This window comes from Thrips palmi, unplaced genomic scaffold (assembly GCF_012932325.1).
Source record: "Thrips palmi isolate BJ-2018 unplaced genomic scaffold, TpBJ-2018v1 HiC_scaffold_10, whole genome shotgun sequence".
NCBI classification, from domain to species: domain Eukaryota; kingdom Metazoa; phylum Arthropoda; class Insecta; order Thysanoptera; family Thripidae; genus Thrips; species Thrips palmi.
The window spans coordinates 13,906,582-13,930,017 of record NW_023144621.1 but is presented as its reverse complement, the minus strand read 5'-3'; the positions used below and the strand labels follow the sequence as shown (position 1 = coordinate 13,930,017).

Sequence of the window (23,436 nt, the reverse complement as noted above, 5' to 3'; positions counted from 1 at the left end):
ATTTGTTATTACAAAATCATTGTCCTTTAATCATCTCTCATGTTTCACATTCTCATCAGGAATTAAGATAAGATGCAAGCCAACAGAATGTGCCATGCGCAACAAACTGCAAGATGCATTCATCCAAATTCATGGAGCTTACATAGATTTGTAGTGCTGTCTGTGTGAAAATCAGGCACAAATGCAACAGTTTCAATTTGAAAAAGTCCATATCACAGATAAAGTCAAAAGAAGGCAGCAAAGTACAAATAGCATATACAATATGATTCTTAAAATAACACATAAAATGAGGTCCACAAAATGGCCGAATAAAATCTAAGTTTGTCATTTTTGTCCTCTCATCAATATGATGAAGTGTTATGTACAAAAATAAATTTTAACAAATGGCATACGACCCTTGCGGTTTGGGGCAAACACAACCCTGATATCCGTAGCCAGTTGGCCAAATTTATAATGTAAAATAGTTAAAAACAAATCTAATGTAAGCTTAACTGCTGACACGTTTGGGCCACTAGTAACACACTCACATCTGATTCCCTTACACATAGAATGACAACACAAACTAAAAAGTAAGTATATCTTTACGGTTGAGTCACAGAAACAAATTATAGGATGCAGTAATGAGAAATCGTAAATATAATCTAAAATGATAACATGTGCAAACAGTGAGACAGATACAATGAAAATATCATTTTCCCATTATATCAAAAGATCTTTCAAGCAAAACTGAACCATCAACCTTCAACAGCTTAATCTCTACTAATCATAAAACATCCCTTTGCCATGTTTTAGAAATTTGAAGGAAAAAAACAAGTATGTAACTATCAAATCATAAATACAGTAGTAAAAAAATATGCAAAATAGGAAACTTGGGCAGATCCTATACACTTAAGACAAATAAAATAGGCAATGAAGCTATCAAAGAAAGAAACAATACTATTAGTGGACCTTATGCATATTGTATCCTTAATGATTTGAGATGGGCCTCATTTCTTCCAGTCTCATCACGAACACGAAGGAATGACATTTCATAAAAGGCACCTTATTCAACTAGCATTTCAATGACAGTTAACCTGTACATAAAAGAATAAGACTGCCATTGAGTCCATTAATATTTTATTTGAGACATGAGTCAATCAAGTTCTTCAACTCCCAGAAGAGCAGTCAGTGAGTTTGCCTGATGGCTCAACTCGTAAGTTATGAGCCTTGGCTAAATGTTCATTAAGGCTGGTTTTCTCACTGGCCATGCCAACTCTGCAGACAGGGCAAACAATACCAGCAACATCACTATGAAATGTGATTGTGTGCTGCTCTAGGTGGTGTTTCGCAGCAAAGCCCTGACCACATTGCTCACATTTGAATGAGATTGCCCCTTTCTTCGGCACTATAACATTGGCTTTCGGTTTAGCTTTGGATTTATCATGCTGCTTAACATGGCTTTCATAAGTTTCTGAATCTTTGAGAACCTCATTACAAACTGAACACACTAAAGCAGGAGGTCCTCCAGTTTCTGAACTTGGCTGAGCCGCGGAACCGGGATCATGCGGAGCGTGCGGAGCGCCCACAGCAGCTACCGCGCCTGCTGCACCAGGAGCAGAGTTCATAGCCAAGCTGTAGATGTTTTGAACTGGCAGTGGTGCGGCAATGCTGGGCTGAACAGATGTGGGAGGCACCTGGTACTTTTCTTCCTGGGGCTGATCATCATCTTCCAGAACCTCTTGTTTGACAATTTCTATTATAGATTGATGATCACAAACTTGCACTGATTGAGTGGGTTGTGCCTGCTGGACTTGTTGAACTTGTTGAACTTGTTGAATTTGTTGAACTTGTTGAACTTGTTGTAAATGCTGCACTGGTTGTATTTGTTGCACCTGTTGAATCTGTTGTAATGGCTGTATTTGCTGTAGTTGTTGTATCTGCTGCAATTGCTGGAGTTGTTGCTGCACTTGCTCTATTGTTGGCAGTGGCTGCCCTGCCTGATTTTGCTGCAAGGCTTGTAAAACAGACTGTAATTGCTGATTAGCAAAAGTATTTTCTTGTCCATTTTTATCAACAGGTACTTCAAACATTGGCATCATCCCTGCTTGATCTGGCTTAATGCACTCCAAGTAAATGACTTGGTCATTTTGACCGGTGACCATTGCCTCTCCAGTACCATCTTGGGAGGCATTTGGCATGAGTAGTAACTGTGGAATAATTATTACAGTCGTGTTTGCTCCCAAGCCTTGGCCAAGTTCGTCACCGCCTGTAGTCAATGTAATTGGTATGAAGGCATTATTGTTGACACCTTCCGGCAGAGTGATTATTTGCTTCGATGCATCATTCGCAACATGGATAATTTCTTGGTGTTCTTCTGTTGAGCAGCCATTTTCTTCGTTGATTCCGTCAGGAATAGGGAGCTGCACAGTTGACTGTTTCGGTGTCGCTTGCACTACGCTCACCTCAGGTCTACCTGAGACTTCTACAGGAGTGTCTCGGAATTGGCAGAACAGCCGAACATGGTTGTTGAACTCGGAAGTTCTCTGGAACCTCTGACCACACTTATAACACACCATGGGCTCCAGGAAATCAGCCTTTGGAATGTGAGTATTGGCATGACTGAAAAAGTCTATCCTAACATTGGTCGTAAAATCACAAGCTCGACACCAGAGGTGATTATCCCCCGCTTCTACACTGTGAGCATCAAGAGCCTCATGGTTGTCTGACTTAACACCACACGCTGGACATTTCAGTTGGTTAGCATGGTTGGTCATATGCCTGTCTATAGATCTTCGCCAAGATGTGATGTTTTGACCACATATAGGGCAAGAAAACAACGGCGTCTTGTTATGCATACAGATGATATGCTCCCTCAGATGACTATCGTACTTAAAAGTCTTTCTACAAACGGCACATTCTTTATCTTTTGAATTACCAGCTGCTCTGCATGTTTGAGCAACATGAGCATCAAAAAGAGATTTTTCTTGAAATATATAAAGGCACTTTGGGCAAGTATGTAAAGGAACGGCTGAATGAGTGTTCATGTGGTTTGTGTAAGAATCAAAATTCTCACAAAGGGTCCGGCATTCTGCACATTGGAAAGTACCTGAAATATTTTAGAAAAAAATGAATTATTGTACTATATTGTTGCATTCTCAGAGACATTTAATGAAGATAACTCACCTCTAGGAAGAGTTTTCCTACGCTTTTTAGCAGGTCTGCAACAAGAGTAGAAAGCTCATGTATATTTCCCATAATTACTCCACAAAAACAGAAACATAACTATCTGCACCAGTACCTCTCAGCATCGTCCTCATCATCAAGGGAAGGAGAGCCAGTTAATTCGCTGCCTGCTCGATTGATAAAATCGACGATATTGGTTGAAGCAGGAAGTGATTCCGTCAAACTATCTGCCACAACAACCTGACAGAGCAGAAATAGGTGAAAACACATGGAAGATTGAAGAGGAAGAGTATACTCTGTGAAAAAGAAATGAAAATTACCGTAGAAGATGACCCTGCAGGTGCCACTTGATCTCCTGAGTCTGAAGCATCATTATGTTGACCATTTACTGGACGAACGAGGAGTGGCTTTTGATCAGTAATTTCTGGAGGGTCAGCTGGTTCAACTTTGAATTGAATCACACCCACATCACCAGTGATTAGCTCACCCTCACCATCAGCAGAATTGCTCGAGTTTGGTCCACCCTGCACATTGAAAATAACAACAGAAATGAAAACTGCGATCAATCATCGTAGGGTGGTAGGAATATGCATTTATCAATCACCTATTGTCATCTTTTGACTTACATTACTGTCAGGAGCACTTTCAGGTAAAGGGCTGAACCCAAGAATAAGTTCACCATTTCTAAAAGTGGAAAACAAAACAAATTATGGCACTGAAAGGTGAATAACAAAAACGCAAACACAGCACCATAGAGGGGGTGGCTTCTGGGGGCATAGTGAGCGAAATAGGTGCGGATTAATACTCACTCAGACATTTTCAGGTTTCATAGAAATTTGGCTCAGAGTGATACAAGACTTCAGTCCTAGGAAGGCAAGAGACGACTGTTTGCAAGAAATAATACCACCATGATGAACATAACCTTATAACAACTACGTCGTCACCCTCAGAAAGTGACTTGTCGATGGAATAGCACCTTCAAAGTATATAAAAGCAAATAAAAAGTTGATGCGGATCCACTAGAATTGAATATTGCTAGTGCGAGAATAACAATAACAACAAATAAATGGAGTATGTATGAATCTAAAGCGAAAAGGTTGACAATGCAACAACATCGTGCTTGTACACAAGCGGACTGTGAACAAGCGCTTTAAGCACCAACATGACAGAACGAGTCTTTTAAAGACACCGGCCTGCTAATTTGAAATGACTGAACTTGATCCCCATCATTTTACAATAAAAAAATTAATTTCTAAAAATTGCACATAAAAAAAAAAATAATCAGCGTAACTTCCTTCTTGAAACGTAGTCTCTTTCTACTCTCTCCGGGGCTGAAAGTTGGTATTGCCATTCATTATTCGCACCACGAGCTGTTTTCAACCACGCGGCCAGTCACAAAAGTCTCGTGGCTGCCCATCAGTGTTCAGTTTACGAAGTTTCTCTCAGAATCTTGTAATTGTTTTGCAACTTGAGTAACTTTTTACTTTGCTGCTAAACTCCTTCAACCATTCAGTATGAGGTAAAGTGTGATTGTCCATTTAATAACTCATCGATCACCTTCTGACTGTGATTTAACCTCGCCTTACTATGGCTTGTATAATTCCTTTTATCAAACCAGAAGTTTGAAGTCGTTCACTTATTGATCGCCTTAAACAGCTCTGTTATTTAACAGAAATTTTGTTTTGTTAAATGTTTAATTGGAATGCAAGGAGTGCCCTCTTGATACTGTCCATCTTCATACATGAATTTGTTTATAATTGTTATACACTGGTCAGTTTACTCGTTCCTGAAATAAACCTGTGCTCTTTGGCTTTGCAGTGTAGAATCTGTGTCTGACCAACCCAGTAAGAACAGTTTGAAGAGGCGCAACAACTCTGGCACATTCAATGTTGAAAATCCAAAGAAAATGAAGAAAATTCCGAAATCTGGAGTTGGACTTGTCTATGAAGCGTCTTCTAAAGGTCCACTGAAGAAGAAGAAAAAGAGGAGTTTGGATGCTGGTAATCATGATGAGCCATCATCCAAAAAATCCAAATTTGTACCTGATGGGCACAAAAAGCAGGTGTTTAAGTCTCCCAAAAAGAACTCGGGTAATTTAAAATAATAGACCAATATTAGATATTTTAAAAGTCCCTAATGCCTAATTGATATTTTCTTGTCTTGTTCTTTTAAGATACACCTACCGAGAAGCCGGACTGGAATAAGTTCAAAGAAGAAAAGAAAACCCTACGTGAAAAGAGACGTGCTTCTCAGAAAGCTGATAGTTTTGAAATATCTATTGAAGCTAAAAAAATTTTAGAGACCATTAGGAGCAGAAAATGTCCTGCTGCCGAACAAATTATGCAGCTCGAAAAAATTTATTCAATTTTGAAAGGAAAATTGCTCTCTGTAAGTATTTCATTTCCTGCTGACAGCTCACTTGTCTATTTAATATTTGATTCTGATCAGACATTTCATTTTTAGGTGGCGTATGCACATGACATGTCACGAGTAATTGAAACCATGTTTAAATTTGGCTCTGTTCATAAAAAAACTGACCTTTTGAAGAATATGATCATAGAACTTGCTCCTGAGGCTTTGGAAATGAGTAAGAGAAGATATGCCACTCATGTCGTGCGGGCAATGATAACCCATGCCCATCCCTCTGAAAGGACTTTAATTCTGGAAGCCTTCAAAGGTCATGTTAAGAAGCTTTTGGGTCACAAGGTTGCTAAAACTTTAAAAGTGTCTCTTAGCAAAATTGTTCCATTTTTAGACCTCATGTTTAATATTTCTTTTGTTTCATGCAGATTGGCCATGTTGTACTGGAAGAATTGTATTCCAAATGCAAGCCCTCTGAACAATGTGAACTTCAGAGGGAGCTCTATGGAGGGTCACATAAACTTGTCACAGACAAGCCTGTCACTGGCCTTGAAGTAATTTTTGAATCCTTACCAAACATGAAGGACTCAACTTTAGTTAGTACTAAAGAAAACATAATGGATCTCTTTGAAAAGTAACCCGTGTTTTTATAAATTTGAAAAAAATAATAATGATTTTATTTTGCATCAAGTTTGAGGTAATTTATTGTGTTGTTCCAGGAATGTTGTGGAGTCGCGTATAGTTCATTCAGTTCTCCTGGACTATCTTGGCCATGCAAGTCCTGAGGAGAGTTCTCAAATGCTGGAGCAAGCACGTAACCACTTCAAAGCGCTGACTCGCTCCAAGGAAGGCATTCATGTTGCAATGATGTGTGTATGGATGGGAACTTCAAAGGTATTTATTTTTGAAAAGATGAATTGAGTGCATATCATGGATCTTGTGGTACTGCTCTGATTGACTCAAATCACTTCTATGACTTAGGCACGCAAGAAGATGATAAAAGAACTGAAAGATGGTGTTGTAGCCCTGGCTATTGGAGAACACACTCACATGTTGCTGCTAGCCATTTTTGATTGTGTGGATGATACAGTCTTTGTTCAAAAGGTGAGTCTTTCTGTAATCTTCATATGATATAATTCTGACTTCATTATATAACATGCATTAAACATTAAACAATTTTCAGGCTATTCTTGGAGAATTACTTGCTGGAGACTTGACTCCTCTTCTTAGCAGCACCTATGGAAGGAAAGTTTTGATGTACCTTTGCAGCAAACGTAACCCAAAAATGTTTAGCAGCCCGATTATTGCGACATTGTCTACAGGAGACAATAATCCTCATAGGTAGGTGGTTGCTTTTAAAATATTGTTCTTGTCTAAAATTGCTGTACATAACAATTGTCCTTCATCTTTATTTTCATCAGTAAGAAGGATGCTGATGTTCGAGCTTTGGATTTACAGAAATTTGCTGTTCCATTTCTCTTGAAAAGTATTGCTCAGCAAACAACTCTTTGGGCCCAAAATAATTCCAATCTTTTGATCTTACTTGAGGCATTAAAAGTTGGATCTGGTAAGGATCTGCAATACTGTTAACAATTGAAATTTGGTTTTATATTGCTTAGTAATCTCTTATTTATGATTTACTCAGGAGATGAATTGAAAAGTGCTTTGAAAGCAATTGCGAAATTTATCACAAATCCACCAGATTCTCAACAAAATGGAGTAGATCTCAAAATTGTTGATGACAATGGATTTCACATGCTATTGAAAAAACTTGCTCAACATGATAAAGTATTCTTGGAAAATGGGGAGGGTTAGTATTTATTTTATTCCAACAATTTATACTTTAAATGCTCATTGGGTGAATTTATATAAATCCATTGTTTTGTTTCCCTACAGCAACGTTTGGAGAATCGCTGCTTGAAGAGTTAACTGACAACCACTTTTTAGCTTGGCTGCAAAACAATAGGTGCTGCTTTGTTTTGTTGGAGTAAGTGAGATGTTATTTCTAAATGTACCTCACAAATTTGGTGTTCATTGTTCTCTTAGTAAGCAATTGGTTTTACTTCCAGGCTCATGAAGAACAGTTCAGAGGATGTGGTTGGAAGTCTAAAGTCAAAAATCAAGCAACTCTCAAAATCTGTATGGAAAAAGAATTCTATCACAGCTGGTGCACAGAGAATACAGGAACTTTTGTGATGTTCCAATGAAAAATTTTATCTTTACCATTATAAAAAATTGTATGTTTATTCAAATAATCTGCAATTTTTACTCTTAATATTGTGTTGGCAAATACAGTATGAAACTAAACATAAAATATAGGTGTGTTAATTTTTTCCAAAATGTCATTGACTGTTAGTAAATGAATTGACGAGTACAGCCATATACATGTTGTCTCAGATCACATGTATTTGAATTATATTTTAAGTTTAGTTGGACTAGGATTATATGGGGCTAAAATCAGATCAATTGTTAAGAAAACTTTATTCCAAGGTGAAATTAAATTTCATTCTGACCTAAGATTGTTCATTTTTACCTCTTCTACTCTGTCTACTGTGACCGTTGGCATTCCAATTTTGGTCCAGCATTTTCAGAAGTGGTCAAATAGTAAGACCCCGTTTCCCTGTTGAGTGATATATGGTGAGCGGGACTGATTACTGAGAGAGACACGTTCACGAACGCGTTTAGCTCATGATGATGTTTAATGCTCTATGGCACAGTGTAGGGAGCCGTACACCGTGCTCTATGTTTTTGAAGAAAGGATGCTCATGCTTTTAAATAAAAATTGGTCTCGTCGCACATACAACGAAAGTTTTAAAACCGATAATCAATCTACGTGTTTGTTATTGGGAGGTATCGTCTTGTTCCATAAAAGAACTCATGTAATCGGGTACGGAGAAATCGTAGAAGTTCTGTAGTAGGACAGGTACGGACGGCGTCCAGGCAAATCGTTGAGCATACTTGTTCCGTACTTTTTTCTCGCAGTGTGTTACATTCGTTTGTATGCGTATAGACCATGAACTAAACGAATGTGACACAATGATCGAAGGAACGTGTCATTTCGTCACATTCATTTGTGCGTGATGTCACGTTCCTGGAATGAGACTTCACCCGTAAAGTAAGGTAGCGCAACATTTCCTCCGATATCTGACAGTGACATATTTCGACCGCTGATGCCGTAACAGTGCTAAATGGAGTCAAAGATTGCCGGCCGGAAAAAGGGGGTGGCGGCTAATCGCACACATTTGGCTGCGCGGAGGTTCAATTATCTGCCAGTGTTGGGCCGCAGTGGACAAACCGCAGGTGGGCCTCGCGCGACCGAGCGACGATTGCCTTTTCAATGTAACGAATTTTATTTACACTTAAACTCAAACTCACTGTATCATTGAGTCACGCATTACATTGCGCGTGACATTTACGTTGAGGCAGAAGAATAATATCCCCAGTCACTCACAACCAAAAGCTTGTTGCTGCGACCGGACACTTGTGGCGACAACCAACACCAGCTAGGTAATCCTCTGACGAAAGTTCGGTCGCGGCCACCAGCCTTCGGTTGGGGGCACCAGCAATGGTAGACTAAAAAATCTTTTAGAGTTTTTTGACAATCTCAGGTGTTTGTGGATTGCCGTCGCCAATATTTTGCTGACAGAATACCTCCTTGGGTCCTTTGATGCCAGTATGGCCGAAAAGTAAGATGGCGTATTTTGGAAATTCAAAAAACAGTGTCTTTTTAGTCAGAAACGCTGTTAGGCAAAGGCTGGAGGTCCCAAACTTGTTTCTCACAATACTATGTTGCCGCTTACTGTTATCAACCCATTTAAAACTAAAAAAAGTTTTGAAATTTTATTTGAAATTTCAAAAGTTACCACGGCCAAAGTTTTTCATATTTTTTTAAAATTTATGTGAGTGTTATACTTGGGCGGTAGGCTACGATAGAAAAAATTAGGAGCCGGATCCGAGCAAGTACATTTTGGACCTTATGGAATGCCCCACTCATATGTACACCAGAACGCTGAGTGATCCAGCCCCTCCACCCCTCGGAATTTTCAAATGTTCGGGACGGGCTAAAGTTGCCGATTGCCCTTCATTCTGTTAGGTTTCCGAAATCCGGAATGTGAAGTGTTCGAGGGTGAGCTCATATCGCCATGCTGCTCTTCCTGCTACCGTGCGCCGCCGCTGCCTGGGCCATCCCCCTGTCGGGGCCGGGTAGGCTGGGTGCGCCGGCCGCGGGTCGTTGGGAGGGTTACGTGCTGCAGCTCGCCGCCACGCTCAGGGACCGCCAGCTGACTGGCCTGCACTTCCTGTGCCGCGCGCGCTGCGTGTCGGCAGCCTCTTTGCGCAGGTGCGACCGTAGAGTCTTGCCAAAAATGAGCGTGACTGTTTTCGTGACTATTTTTCATGACTTTTTCAATCAAACGCATTGTGAGAACCAACCTTAACGGTAAATTCACGACTCTAATTTCCGTGTTCAAAATTTGGCAAGGGGGTGGCACTGGCTATGGTCAAGGGAGCGCGTGAAGCCATGCTCGAGCGTGAAATTTTGCAGTAGGATAAGGGTCCCCTGAGTCCCCTTAATTAGACCCCACGCACGAGGCAACCTTGAAATGAGACGGCTGAGATTTTTCCTAAAATTTTGATTTTGGGTGTTTTTAGTGCGAAGCCTTCGAATTTTATTGGTAAAAGTTGTACGTATCGAGAAGGGCATTTAGCATGGACCTGACATTTCATGCAAAGCGTTTTGATAACAACGGCCTAGTTTTCATTAACGGGAAGACGTGCGTAACCCGTAACCACTGCACCGAAGGCGTGGGCAGTATGGGCATGGCTTCACGATCGCCGTTGGCCATTGCAACCCCCTGATTGGGCTATGTGTTCGACGGGTTCGTGTACAGTGTGATTTCAAAGGGTAACGGTTTACAGAGTTGTAACTTTGAGTGCTGCAGGTTGGAGAGGCAACTGACCCTGACCTACACTCTGTCTGTCGGCGGCAACGTGAGGTCGTGGCCCGTCACGAGCAGGAACCTCTTCGTACTCGTGGCCCTGGACTGCGCCGCCCTCGCCAACGTGACTCTCCATGCACGGGATGTCGTCGTCATGGTGTCACTACGGACACAGAAGGTAAAAATAGCAGGCTCGACATAGAGTCGCCCTGTTAAAAACATCTTATCTTCCTGTTTCCAGATAAAAGGTCATTTTGGCTGTCACTTGGTGACAATGTCACGGCTAATTTTTCTTGCAACCATGTAATCAAAACATTTGATGAGATAGTTGTCACGCCCATGCAATAAGTATGCGAACGTTGGTGAAAATATCGTCGTTCGCAAGTGATGTGAAATTTCTTCCACGATTTTGTCATCTAGTGACAACAAATTTTTAGTGATCTGGTCGCTTCCAACAAAAAAATCTTATCTGAAACGCAAGAAAATTTCGCTCAGTCTGGAACAGCTGCAAATAAAAGAGCATCTTTCTTTACTATCTTAATTAACTTAAATGATTTAATGGCCGTGAGAGAGCGGTGCACTGGTGTTCTGTCGTAATTTCTCATAAAAAGGGATTCAAAAACCAAAAATGGTCCTTTGTCAGGCGTTCCTGTCGCGTGCGGCCGCCGCCTTCGAGTCCTGCTGGCGCATGGACGTCCTGGACGTTGTGGCCGTGATGGCGGGTCCCGGTGTCGGTCGCCTGCCAGTGTACACGTACCTGCCGTACCACCCGGGCCAGTGCCACGACCTGCGTCCGCGTCTGGCGGCCGTGTGGCCGTCCAAGTACCGCGGCCCCGCGCTCGGCCCCGCGGCCCTGGGACTCGTGGACAAGGTCCGCGACCTAGGGGGCTGCCCCCTCCGAGTCACCGTCGTCCAGGCGCGGCCCTGGACGGACCTCAAGGTGGTCAACTCGACCGGTGGCTTGCTTGTAGGCGGAACGTACGGGTAAGGTACACGGTTCCCTTTAGTGGAATGGCATATTGTTATCACTACGTGAGGACGAATTCTCAGTTCACTTATCCTAAACTGTTATGTTTTCTTCTCGTGCTTTTTTCGCGGTTGCAGTCGTGTATTTAGGGTAGTCGGTTTAGCATCTCTTCGTTAAATAACAGGAAAAGTAGCGATATACATCGGCAACTTTGGCCCGTCCCGTACATTAAGAAACGTACGAATTTCGCCTATGTTTGACCCTGACGGGAATTAAACCTGAGTCTGGGGTGAAAATAAATGTCGTTTTCGTCATCAGCACCCTCAAAAACGTCAGAAACAATGCAAAAACTCGAATAAAAAGAATGTTCAAAAAATACTCCGCTGGGATTTGAACCCGGGTCCGAAGTTCTCCGATTCGCTCGAAACTGGCACCATTGGTTTTCTCTCGTCGCCCCGATTCCAAAAATACCCCTACATGCCCTCCTAGCTGCATCCGTTGCCGAGATCCTCCTCGACCCCTTTAGACCATGATGCACCTGCAGCAGCGCCCCCGGGGCTCGGATCGGATTTGCTGCCACCGGGCGGTTCTTAGGGTCACCCAAGGAGGCTGCATACCAAATTTGGTCAAGATCGGACCACGGGAAGTCCTCGGACGGACGGACGGACGAACGAACGAACGGACGCACAGCAGGGATCATACTATATGCCCGTCCCTCCGTCATTTTTTTTACAAAAAATTAACGGGACGGGCCAAAAAGGGCGGGGAAAGTACGGCTCAAAATTTTGAACCTCCAAAAAACAGCTTAAAGGAAGTTTTTTTTCTATTTCATTACGCGTTTGCTTTTTACTTTCTTTTTCATAATGTATTCTTCCGTGATGAGCGCTCTCAGACTTTCAACAAACGCCTTTGTGTATGTGTTAAATCTATGAGATTTGCAAGGATTGTCTCAGATCAGCACTGACAGTTAGGATTATTCTATTAGGTGCCGAGTGATGGCCACTTTTAGCGCACAGCTGCGCCTTTCACCCATTTACGAAGTCTGTAAATCGTCTTAACCTAGGTTCTCATACTTTTTACTCTTTGTACAAAGTCAGATAAAGATGCAAATGTAGGCTCCGTGGAAATTGTTACGAAGACAGGGAAATAGATGGTTGACAAGGAAGTATTATACGTTTTTTCTGCGTTCTAGGCATTTTCTATACACGCTGGCCAAGCACTTGAACTTTACCCCCGAGGTGGCCCTTCCTTCTGACGGCCAGATGTACGGGAATCCAGTGGACTTCCCCGTCTTCGGGGGCCTGCTGGGCGACGTCTACAGCAACCGCAGTGACCTCTCTCTCGTGTTTACTGCCAGTGACTTAAAGGTAAAGTTACACTCTCATACTCGAGGTATTTTTTTTTCTTCCAATCATTGACTTTTTCTCTTCTGCTTACTTAGTGTTTGCAGCAATAATAAGTAAGTTACAGGAAGCCAAGTTTGGAGATAGCGACAAAAATATCAACGTAAACCACTGGAAGTAGGAAACGAGAAGAAACTGTTGGTAACATTTTAACATTCTCCCCAAAAAGCTGAAGATGTGCCCGGTTCAAAGGTTTTATTTCGGGATTTGTTCGACCATTAACTACCTCCTGACCAAAAATGAGCCAAATCCATGACCGCGTATTTTCAGGAGACTAGAGATGTTTAGTAGTTTTGACAAAATTCCTCAAGTTAAAATACCTTAATGGGAAGGACCAGAGTGCTTCACCCACTTCAACATTTCTTCGGACTTGTCAGAAAGGAAACCATAAGCCTAAACCCTCACTGGCATTCAAAACAAAATTTTCATGGAAAAAGTGAAATGAAACTTAAGTGAAGAGTTCAACATTTTAAGTGCCCCTGTTCCTAAACCGTTTGATATTTTCCAAAATCCTTCGGTTTGGGTGTTCAGGGGGTTGGTCACTACCAGTCAACCTTAGATAAGTGAAATCTACGTAGGCCATCAAAGGGGTTCCTTGCGCTGCAGTTGCCGTACCACAGCCGGCCGCCCACCGCGCAGACCACGTGCACCACGTGGTGCCTGCCCACGGGGTACCGCCAGTCCTCGGTGTGGCGGCCCGTGGTCGGGGAGTTCACGGTGCACACCTGGGCCGCGGTGCTGCTCTCCTACCTGGCTGCTGCGCTGTCCTACCGGGTGCTGTGCAAGACCGACTGCCTGGCCGAGAGCATGCTGGCCGCCCTGCAAGGCCTCGTCAGCTCCCTGCACACCGTGCCCTCGGACTGGGCGTCCAGGTGCGAGCCTTCGTGGGACCAATCTGGTCGAGTTTTGTCTTGTTCGACTAATATTTAATTATTTTTACTCATGCTCGAGACGTGTTCTCGATTCTTTTAATTCTGAGATGCCCTGAAAAATGACTTAATTTCTAAGTCAATTCCGTTAAATTTTAGTCGATTGAACTTCCTTTTTTGACGGTCTGTAACGGCACAACCACCAGTCATGAATTGTTTTGTCACGCATGCAGGCCGTTCGTGTTCTCCTGGTCTTTCTCGGGGTTGGTGCTCGCCACGTTGTACATGGCCGCTCTCCATGGCATAAACTCGTCCGAAACACGGGACACCTTCTTCAGGACGTTGACCGAAGTTGCCGATTCAAAGCTCCCCATGTACGCGTCTTCGGATCACCTTCGGAACTTTCGGTTCGTGCAACATAATGCTGTTTCCTAGCGTTGAAATGTTTCGCGAATTTAAATTTTGAGGCACTTTTAATTTACCCACTATAATTTACGAACCGTGAGCTTGATTAAAATGGGCTACATACCTTAATATAAGAGTTATCTCTTAGTATATTGTTCTAAATGTTTTGTTTACAGGAAGGCTCAGTTTGACACGGCTGGGGAGCAGGCCATAATGGAACGCGTGATCACATTCGATTACAACAAAGCTCTGCCGATGTTTCACAAGTTTTTCACAAAACCTGACTTTGGCATCTTGAATGACCGCAATGCGTGCCATGGGTTCGCCAAGCTCTTTACGCCGCCCAGAAAGGTGACATAAGCAGAGGCTTGAACTACGCTGAAAACTTATGAGTGTTCTCACTACACACTTATTTTTCCAGTGTGAGATGATAGGGACACTATGAACCTAATGCGGCATGTATTCAACACGCAACCCATGGCCTTGGCTTGCCCAAACTGGGGAGGGGAGGAGGGTTTCCACTGGGGGAGAGCTAATTTCGGTGTGTTCTGCTGTCAATGTCTAAACAGGCACATTATCTAGAGTGACAAGGTCAAGTGAATTTAACAGATTGTTTTATTTAAATTTTTAATTTAAAAAAAAAACGAAGATTGACTTTATTACTTTGAGAGAGATTCTCAAGCAAACGGTGCAACATAACTGCGCACTCTACTTTCATTTTTTTTCAAGTCTTCTTGCGTTTGAAACATGCACAACTTAAACTATGTTTTATCTTGACTAACAATCATTTATTTTAACACTTTTTATTTTTAAAAATCCAAACAAAATTCGGAGACGTTTTCGGGAACTACCCGCACAGCCCCTTGTCAAGATAAAAGTTGAATTTGCGCAAAATTTTGTGATATTTGAATTGGAAACAAAATCATTTTTTGACCAAAGTTGGGTTTTGTAAAATCGTACGCAGTGACCCAGTTCTCTCCCTGGCAAGCACCACTCTGCTTCACCATCGTGGGGTATAATTTTTTTTTTTTAAAAAAAAAAGGAAATTCACAGAGTCATTGAAACTTCTTGTGCCATCACAAGATAAGTTTTCTTTTCCTATATTCACTTTTACCAGGCACCACGCTTCCACGTAGTCCGTAACTACTGTCTCTCCGTCAGCATGACCAATAACTTGATACTTCGTCAAAATTCGCCTCTGTTGCGGCCACTCAGCGTCGCGACCAGCAGGCTGGACGAGGCCGGCTTGACCAAATACTGGTTTGACATCAAGGTAACACACTGGAAGAAAAAAACCACAGCAAAAGTACACAAATTCCAGACAAACTTTTTATCAGGAATTTATTGTACTTTCAAAGTACAACAATTGTTGTTCACGTACAATGGAACCGGCATGACGAGTTCTGGGCAGTCCAGGCCTCGTTGTGGTTTGTAAAATTCTCGCTGTACTTTCTACAACCCCTGTAGTACTTTAAGTGTACAGTTTTTGTTGTACTATTCACACTTTTTCATTACCTTAACTTGGTTTTGGCTACATCAAGCTTTGCTCCCTTGCCATCAGTCTGCCACCAGCGAAATGTCGTCCGAGTCTTCTGAAAATTAACCGCGGTGTTCAGAGCTTCTATTCACACCCGTATTATAGTGGCCCTGCAATCGCTCTATCCCCGCGCAATTTGAAATGGACCAATGTGCCCCTCTCTCCCCTGTACTCAACGAGTCAGACGATAAACTTCGTCAGAATGTTAATTTTGTCACGTTCGTTTGAATATGTCCGACGTATTTCCCTCAGACTTTTGCTATGGAGCGCTCGCCAGACCCAGTCATGCGTATGCGCCAGCTGCGGCCGTTCCTCCGCGTCCTGGGCATCGGCCTTGCCGCAGCCATCGTCACCTTCCTCCTGGAAGTGCTAGTGGCCGGCGTGCTCAAGTGCTGGGACAGGTACGGCGCCAAAGCGACCAGACAGCCTTCAAATTGCAAAAAAGGCGAAACTCTTTTTTATTTGATCTTAAAATCCCTTGGTGTCCGAAACACCGTTTACTACACGCTAAATACTATCTACCTGATGAAACCACAAATAAATCCATCATACCTGTTGATGCGTGTTGCCAATATTTTACCGAAGGAACATTGTACCTGATGCGACTATGCCTGATGGGACCTTGTACCCGATGTTGTAATACTTGTTCAGCTTGTCTCATGCGAACGAAGCCGGAAAAAACACACTTTTTAAAAAAGTTAACAATTTTACGAGTTTTGTTGTGAATTTTCCAATTGTTTCTTGTAAAATGATGATTTAATCTCTGTTAAATTTATTTTACGATCAGCTTGTGTTTCAAAACTAATCGCACTTTATTCGTAAATTTACGAGCATTGTAAATTTACAAGTATTGTTGTAAATTCACGACTTCCTTCGTAAATTTACAAAAATACAGGTGACAAAACCTGTTGCTTTCCCCAAAAAATGAAAAAACTTGTGAAATTAAGATTAAGAAAGTTTGGTCATTTTACAAAGCTTTCCGTGACGATTTCAGTCATCATTGCACAACATCTACTTCACATTACCCCTCCCCGCGCCCTCTCCCCTGTGGATTCGCACCTGACTGGATCTGGTTTGTTAATATCGAATGTTGTTTCCTTCTCAGAGGCTGCACTGTGCGACGGGAGGGCCAAGCAACCGAAGGGGTTGTTGACGAGACTGTTGAGAAATGAGCAATCTCGCCCTGGTGTGATCTCCGCCTTGTATCACTTGGAATCTCTGCCTGGTAGTGCAGGTTACTGTCCAGTGTCTTCGTCCGTTTCCGGGACGCTCTCTGTGTGTGTACCTTGTGTGAGAAGGACGTATTAAATCTTGATCCCAAAGTTCATCGTGTTTCATCTGTTATTCTAAATCCCCAAACCTGATATCACAACAGGTTATGGGCCCAGTAGTATTCTGCTTAAATATCAAGTAAAAAAAAAAAAAAAATCAAATTCAACTGTGGTTCGTGTGATACGAAAACTTAAAACTGTAAGTACATGAGCGAACTCCTGGTGGAGTCGAAATTGTCTCTTGGAATTTGAGAGACTTGTATTGTGCTTGAAATTAACTCTTATGGACGGTACTTGTACTGGAATTGTGCACCACCGGCTGATCACCGGTTGGGAATACTCCAATAACTGGAGGAATACTCCAATAACTGGAGGAATACTCCAATAACTGGAGGAATGCTCCAATAACTGGAGGAATACTTCAATAACTGAAGGAAACTTCCAATAACTGGAAGGAACTCCTGATAAACACAGGAGGAATGTACACTCTGGGTGGAAACCTTAGAGGAAGGAGATGTGCCGGCCTCAAGTGAGGTTAAACGGCCTTCTCCAAACACGCGTGTTGCGCGGGAATAAGAGAGGTTAGGTGCCCTGTGGAGAGTGGTAACTATATGTGCTTTGTATTCTTCTAGGAACAATCATGGAGGATGAAAATCGCTTCCGTGTTCCGCTGTTTGATGGCAGGAATTACGATGATTGGAAGTTCCGCATGGAAGTGTTCCTCCGCAAGGAGGATGTGCTGGAACTGGCCGAGATCGGTTTGGTGTCGCTCCAGGCGCCACTGGAGGACCATGAGGACGACTCGGACAGAGTTAGGCGGCGGAAGGCAGAGGCTCGGGAGGACGCCAGGAAGCGCGACCTAAAGTGCCTAAACTTTATTGTCAGCAGGGTCGCGGATTGTCAGCTTGAGTGTTTGAAAGGCACCAAAACCGCGAAGGAGGCATGGGATGCCTTGAAGTCAAACTTCGAGCGGTCGACATGCCTCAGCAGAGCGGCCATCATGAAAAAGTACATGAGCCTGAAGTACAGACCGGCCTCCTCAACATTCCGGGAGTACTGCACGGAGTTTGACAAGACGCTCCGAGAGCTCCGGCAGACTGGGGCTGTGAAGGACGAAATGGACACAGTGCTGGAGTTCATTTTCAGCATGCCGCCGGAGTACGAGAGTATTGTGTCCGCCATACGGATCGTGGAGGCGTCGAGGCTGACTCTCTCGTTTGCCCGTCTGAGGATCGAGGAGTATGAGCAGAGTCGACCGGTGCAGAAGCGTGCCCCGAAAGCTGAGTCGGCTTTCTCTGCCAAGGGCCATCGGACCCAACCGTACTCTTGCCACAGGTGTGGTGGTCTCGGGCATATGCGGAAGGACTGCGAGACTCGTGAAGAGAACATCCCCCAGGTCAGAGAGGCGGCTGCTCGTGCCCGTGCCCGTGGCCAATTTCAAAATTGGCGCTCCAGCCGGGGTGGCGGGCAGGCACATCGAGGCGGCTACGCGGAGAGGGCGCAGCCAACGGCAGCTCCCCCCTCCAGAGGCGCTCCATCCGGCCGTGGACGGGGACTCAGAGGCTTCGGTCGAGGTGGCCGTGGCGGTGGACATCAAAACAACAGCCGGGCCATGAACGCAGCAGAAGCTCCAGCAGACGACAACAATGGCGGAGTGATTGACAAGAGCTTCAGCTTCATGTGGAAGGAGGATGACGAGGTAGTTGTGGTAGAATCTGATTTCGAAAAACTAACTGCTGATGTTTTAGCTCTACGAGTCGACGAGAAACTTACTGAAGTCAGGTTTATTTTGGACTCTGGTGCGTCGAGACATCTGGTCAGACCTGATGTGCCGGTCTCTAACCTAGTGAGGCTGGAAAAACCAGTGGTGATTCAAGTAGCAAAGTCTGGAGTGGCTCTAAAAGGCTGGTCCAAAGGAACTCTGTATGGTTGGGTGAAAGTCCATGGAGTGGACCAAAGACTTGACATGGAAGTCCTTGTGGTAGATTGTCTTTCACATAATTTGTTATCTATTTCTAAATTAGACGATAAGGGTTATATGATTGCATTCTGGAATAGCCAGTGCAATATCTATGATAACGGGTCCTTAGTTGCTACAGGAAAAAGGGAAACTAACCTGTATGAATTCAATGTTTTAACGTCAACAGACTGTGGTGAGTTGTCGCTTCTGACTGAAGAGGAACGACTTTGGCACAAACGTTTTGGTCACCCAGGAAATGACAATTTGAAGAAAGTGTCTCAGATGGTGGAAGGTATGGTGAGACTAAAGTGTGAAGGTCGTGAATTCTGTGATATTTGTGTACAGGGAAAACAGGTTAAGTCCCCCTTTCCAGGTTCTAGGCCGAGGACCACCAGAGTACTGGAGAGAATCCATAGTGATCTATGTGGTCCTATCCGTCCCATTGCATACAACGGCTTCAAATATGTTATGACCCTAATTGATGATTTTTCCCATTTTATAGTGGTGTTTCTACTAAAAAGCAGAAGCGAGGTGTTTAGATGCTTAGAGTCTTTCATTGCCAGAGTGAATGCAAAGTTTGGTCATGGTATTAGTGTATTTCGGTGTGATAATGGAAGCGAATATGTAAATAATGAAGTCCAGGAGTTGTTCAGAGTAAAGGGCATTAAAATGGAGCTTAATATTCCATACACACCTGAAAATAATGGAGTTGCAGAAAGACTGAATTTCACAATCCTAAATAAAGCTAGATGCATGTTATTTGGTAGCAATCTCAGGAAGAGTTTCTGGCCCGAAGCTGTACTAACTGCTGTCTATCTGTTAAACAGGTCACCAACTCGGGCTATTAACCAGGAGGTCACTCCATTCCAACTGTGGTCCGGGGAAAAGCCTAAAGTCTCCCACCTAAAAGTGTTTGGGTGCGTGGGCTATGGAAAACACCAAAGGAACTCCTGAACGGAAAATTTTATTACAGAAATAAGAAATTGTTATGTTGGGTTACTGCGACAATGGATATAAGGTGTGGTGTATTCCTGACAGGAAAGTTATGTTTGCAAGAAATGTTGTGTTCGATGAAAGTAGAAATAAGTTTGATGATGAAGAAGATTGGATATATGGTTCAGAGAACGAACCAGACTTACAGGTTGGAGAGGAAGATGTTGCTGATGAGGAAGATATTGCTGATGAGGAGCCAGTGCCAGGAGGGGGTGACGAGGCTGTCCCTCAGGAGGGGCCAGCAATTCCTGATTTCCAGGTTGAGGAGTTCGACGAGGAGCACCCTCAAGGAGTAAAGGGGAGGTGCAAGGGTGCGAGTCCGTCCACAGCATCTCGAAGATTATGTTACTATGGCCTTGATTGCTGAATTTGTTGACAAATGTGAATGTGAACTTATTGTACCTCCCCAGGAAGGAAACTTGTGTCTTACCGATCAGGAGATTGCCTTGTCCGCATTAAGCTGTTGTAGTAATGCCCCTGATTCCTACAGGTCAATTGAGGGAAGGGAGGATGCTCATATATGGAGGGAGGCTGTGTCGGAGGAATTGACATCCCTGGTTGACAGCAATACGTGGGATCTGGTCGACAGGCCTGATGGAAAAACTCCACTTAACTGCATGTGGGTCTTTGCAGCAAAGGAGAATGGAGAAGGGGAGATGGTGAGGGCCAAGGCCAGGCTGGTAGTTAAAGGGTGTGGTCAAAAGCCTGGAGTCGATTTTCATGAGATCTACGCTCCTGTCGCCAAACTAATTACTGTAAGGATATTTCTTAGCTTAACTAATCAACAAAAAATGACAGTGTTCCAGCTTGATGTCAAAAACGCGTTCCTGAATGGGGACCTCAAGGAGGAAAACTATATGTGGCCCCCTGAAGGTTTAGTTCTCAAAGATTACAGTAAGGTATGTAGACTAAACAAGACACTCTACGGCTTAAAGCAGGCGCCCATGGAGTGGAACAAGAAGTTTGATAGCACGGTTAAGTCCCTCGGTTTTAGTCAATGTCATAGTGATCAGTGTCTCTATGTGTATAAAAATAATGGTGAGTGTATGTATCTTCTGTTGTATGTTGATGATTTCCTGTTGGCAGGTGTTAATGTAGATTTATTGTCCAAAGTTAAATCCAAGCTAATGTATATGTTTCAAATGGGGATTTAGGTGAAGTGTCATATTTTCTAGGTATTAAAATAAGTCGAGTTAATGGGGGCCTGTTCCTGAGTCAGGAAGCCTACATTAATAAAATGTTGTCAAAGTTCAGAATGGAAAATTGTGCTACTATCAATACTCCACTTGAGATTAACCCCTTTTAGGGTTTCTAATGGTGAATCTGTACTTGGTGTTAAACCTTACAAGGAGTTAATAGGAAGCTTGATGTATGCTTGTATGGCTACTCGCCCAGATATTTGTGCGGCTGTTAATCATTTTAGTCAGTTCCAGACCAACCCTACCACAGATCATTGGAAGGGATTAAAACGAATTCTTCGGTATCTCAAAGGCACCTCTAAATGGGGACTGTGGTTCAAATCTAACTCTCTCAACCCTCTGACTCTGCATGTAGATGCAGATTTTGCCAACGAACCAGGACGAAAATCAGTCTCTGGGATTGTGGTGGAAATGTACGGTGACTGTGTTGCTTGGGCAACCAGGAAACAAATATCTGTTGCTCTGTCTTCCACTGAGGCAGAGTATGTGGCTTTGGCTACTGGTGTGAGAGAGCTATTATGGTTAAGACAACTTCTAAATGAGTTAGGAGTAAGGGGTTTGGACAAACCCATTCCTGTCTTTGAAGATAACCAGGCGGCCATTCATGCGCTCAAAACGTGGGACATGAAGCGCCTCAAACATGTAGATATTAAATACAACTTTGTTAAGGACTTGTACCATAAAAATGTTATATCTGTCTTCTATCAACCTACGGGTGAACAAGTTGCGGATATTATGACAAAAGGGTTGTCAATCGATGTTTTCTCCAAGCATAGAAAAGGACTTGGTATGTGCTCGATTGAGGAGGGGTGTTGAGAAATGAGCAATCTCGCCCTGGTGTGATCTCCGCCTTGTATCACTTGGAATCTCTGCCTGGTAGTGCAGGTTACTGTCCAGTGTCTTCGTCCGTTTCCGGGACGCTCTCTGTGTGTGTACCTTGTGTGAGAAGGACGTATTAAATCTTGATCCCAAAGTTCATCGTGTTTCATCTGTTATTCTAAATCCCCAAACCTGATATCACAACAGAGACTTCCCGGAGCAAGGAGCTGACCGCCGAGTTCGAGGACGTTCTTCGCTGCGTTCGATTCGAATTAGAGCGGCATGGTGCAGCGTCGTCGGTGCGCTGGTACGGCAACGCCAATACATGGAAATAAACTGCTGTTGTACATCTCTTTCTTCGTCTTTTTTCATCAATTCCCTGAAGAGGCGGTGTGCTTCACACGCTTTCCCTCTTCCAACGATACCCATCACAAGCTACATGAACCCTTTTTTAAGACTTTCGTACCGCCAGAGCCACAGCTTAGATGTGACACGCCAATACGCTCCGCCACCCGCCCGCCAGGTTCTTCCTCTTGTTCTTCCTCCGGGCTAAGGTGTTCATGGATTCCCAACCCCATTTACTGGATGGGCTTCGCTATTGCTCAGCCAATAAATCAAAGCCTTGAGCACCTGAGATATTGCGCCAAGCCTGGAGGCGAGTTCCTGCCCTGCGATTTCTGCAGTCGTTTCGGGATCAGGAAGAACCACCGATCGATATTGCTATCATTGGTAGTCCCGTGGCCTTCCTCAAAATCAATGTTTGAACCAGTTGAATCAAGATTTCTCAGTGGCACTTTTTTCCTGCCCATTTTTAGTTAATTCGTAGACAATGTGAAGTATTGCTGCATAACTGCTCCTCTCGAAGACTACAGAAAGACACATAACACACTCACGTAGCGTTCACCTCTCATTGAAACCTTGTCCTCTTTCGGTTTTATTCTTCTATTTGCGGGCCTTACCATACCACCAACTGGCATAACCGAGATAACTTTCTCTCAGGACTCGCCCGTCTCGTACTCATTTTTCAGCTGCGTACTGGTAGCAACGAAGGCCAATGAAGATCTTCAATCCTCTCACCGCCAACCAATCGCGTTACAGTAGAGTGATCACGTGATCGGTGGGAGACTGAAGGTAAGCCCGTACAAGTCAGTTATATTCATACCACGCGACGCCGCGCGCATATGTCTCCAGTGAGGTTATTTCGCTGATAGTCGTTAACCAATCAAACTTTCCTGCTCTGTTAATCATTCGGCGACTTGCGACTGAGCGCAGTGCCGAAGTTTCAAGTTTCATTGTCACATTGTGTGTTCCATTTACTCCGTGACAGACACAGGGGTATTCAGGCAACCCGCACGACACTTGCACAGCGCCTTCTCAACACGTCAGTTTGCCCCCTCTGGGGTCTAGTCCGTCTCTAGGGACTAGGTGCGTGATGGTGCCGTGCCATAAACGCTTGTTCGATCGTACCGCGAAGAACAGTGTCACCAAACTAATGTTGGGCTGTTGCGTTTAGCCTGTCCCGTCCTCGTCCCTCTCTGCCCCTCCCCTGCTAG

The 23,436-nt window shown here is 43.6% G+C and overlaps 3 protein-coding genes across 3 annotated transcripts; 2 read left to right on the top strand and 1 right to left on the bottom strand.

The window, feature by feature from the left end:
• Position 1: 1 nt before the first annotated feature.
• On the bottom strand, positions 2-4,316 carry LOC117654357 (RE1-silencing transcription factor-like). The gene is made up of 6 exons (XM_034400956.1): positions 3,972-4,316; positions 3,789-3,846; positions 3,483-3,686; positions 3,278-3,402; positions 3,163-3,197; positions 2-3,085 (listed from the first exon to the last, which is right to left on the bottom strand). The coding sequence occupies exons 1-6, from the start codon at positions 3,977-3,979 to the stop codon at positions 1,146-1,148; spliced, it is 2,370 nt and encodes a 789-aa protein (XP_034256847.1). The 5' UTR covers positions 3,980-4,316; the 3' UTR covers positions 2-1,145.
• Positions 4,317-4,524: 208 nt separating this feature from the next.
• LOC117654359 (pumilio homolog 3) lies at positions 4,525-8,040 on the top strand. The gene is made up of 12 exons (XM_034400959.1): positions 4,525-4,681; positions 4,981-5,252; positions 5,336-5,550; positions 5,626-5,868; positions 5,952-6,157; positions 6,243-6,417; positions 6,505-6,627; positions 6,707-6,864; positions 6,945-7,090; positions 7,169-7,333; positions 7,420-7,510; positions 7,593-8,040. Exons 1-12 carry the CDS (start codon positions 4,677-4,679, stop codon positions 7,717-7,719), a joined length of 1,926 nt encoding a protein of 641 aa, XP_034256850.1. The 5' UTR covers positions 4,525-4,676; the 3' UTR covers positions 7,720-8,040.
• Positions 8,041-8,584: 544 nt separating this feature from the next.
• On the top strand, positions 8,585-16,966 carry LOC117650555. Its single transcript, XM_034394074.1, has 9 exons — positions 8,585-9,030; positions 10,464-10,638; positions 12,620-12,794; positions 13,437-13,702; positions 13,933-14,106; positions 14,281-14,455; positions 15,222-15,377; positions 15,894-16,042; positions 16,747-16,966. Exons 2-9 carry the CDS (start codon positions 10,595-10,597, stop codon positions 16,811-16,813), a joined length of 1,206 nt encoding a protein of 401 aa, XP_034249965.1. The 5' UTR covers positions 8,585-9,030; positions 10,464-10,594; the 3' UTR covers positions 16,814-16,966.
• Positions 16,967-23,436: the final 6,470 nt, after the last annotated feature.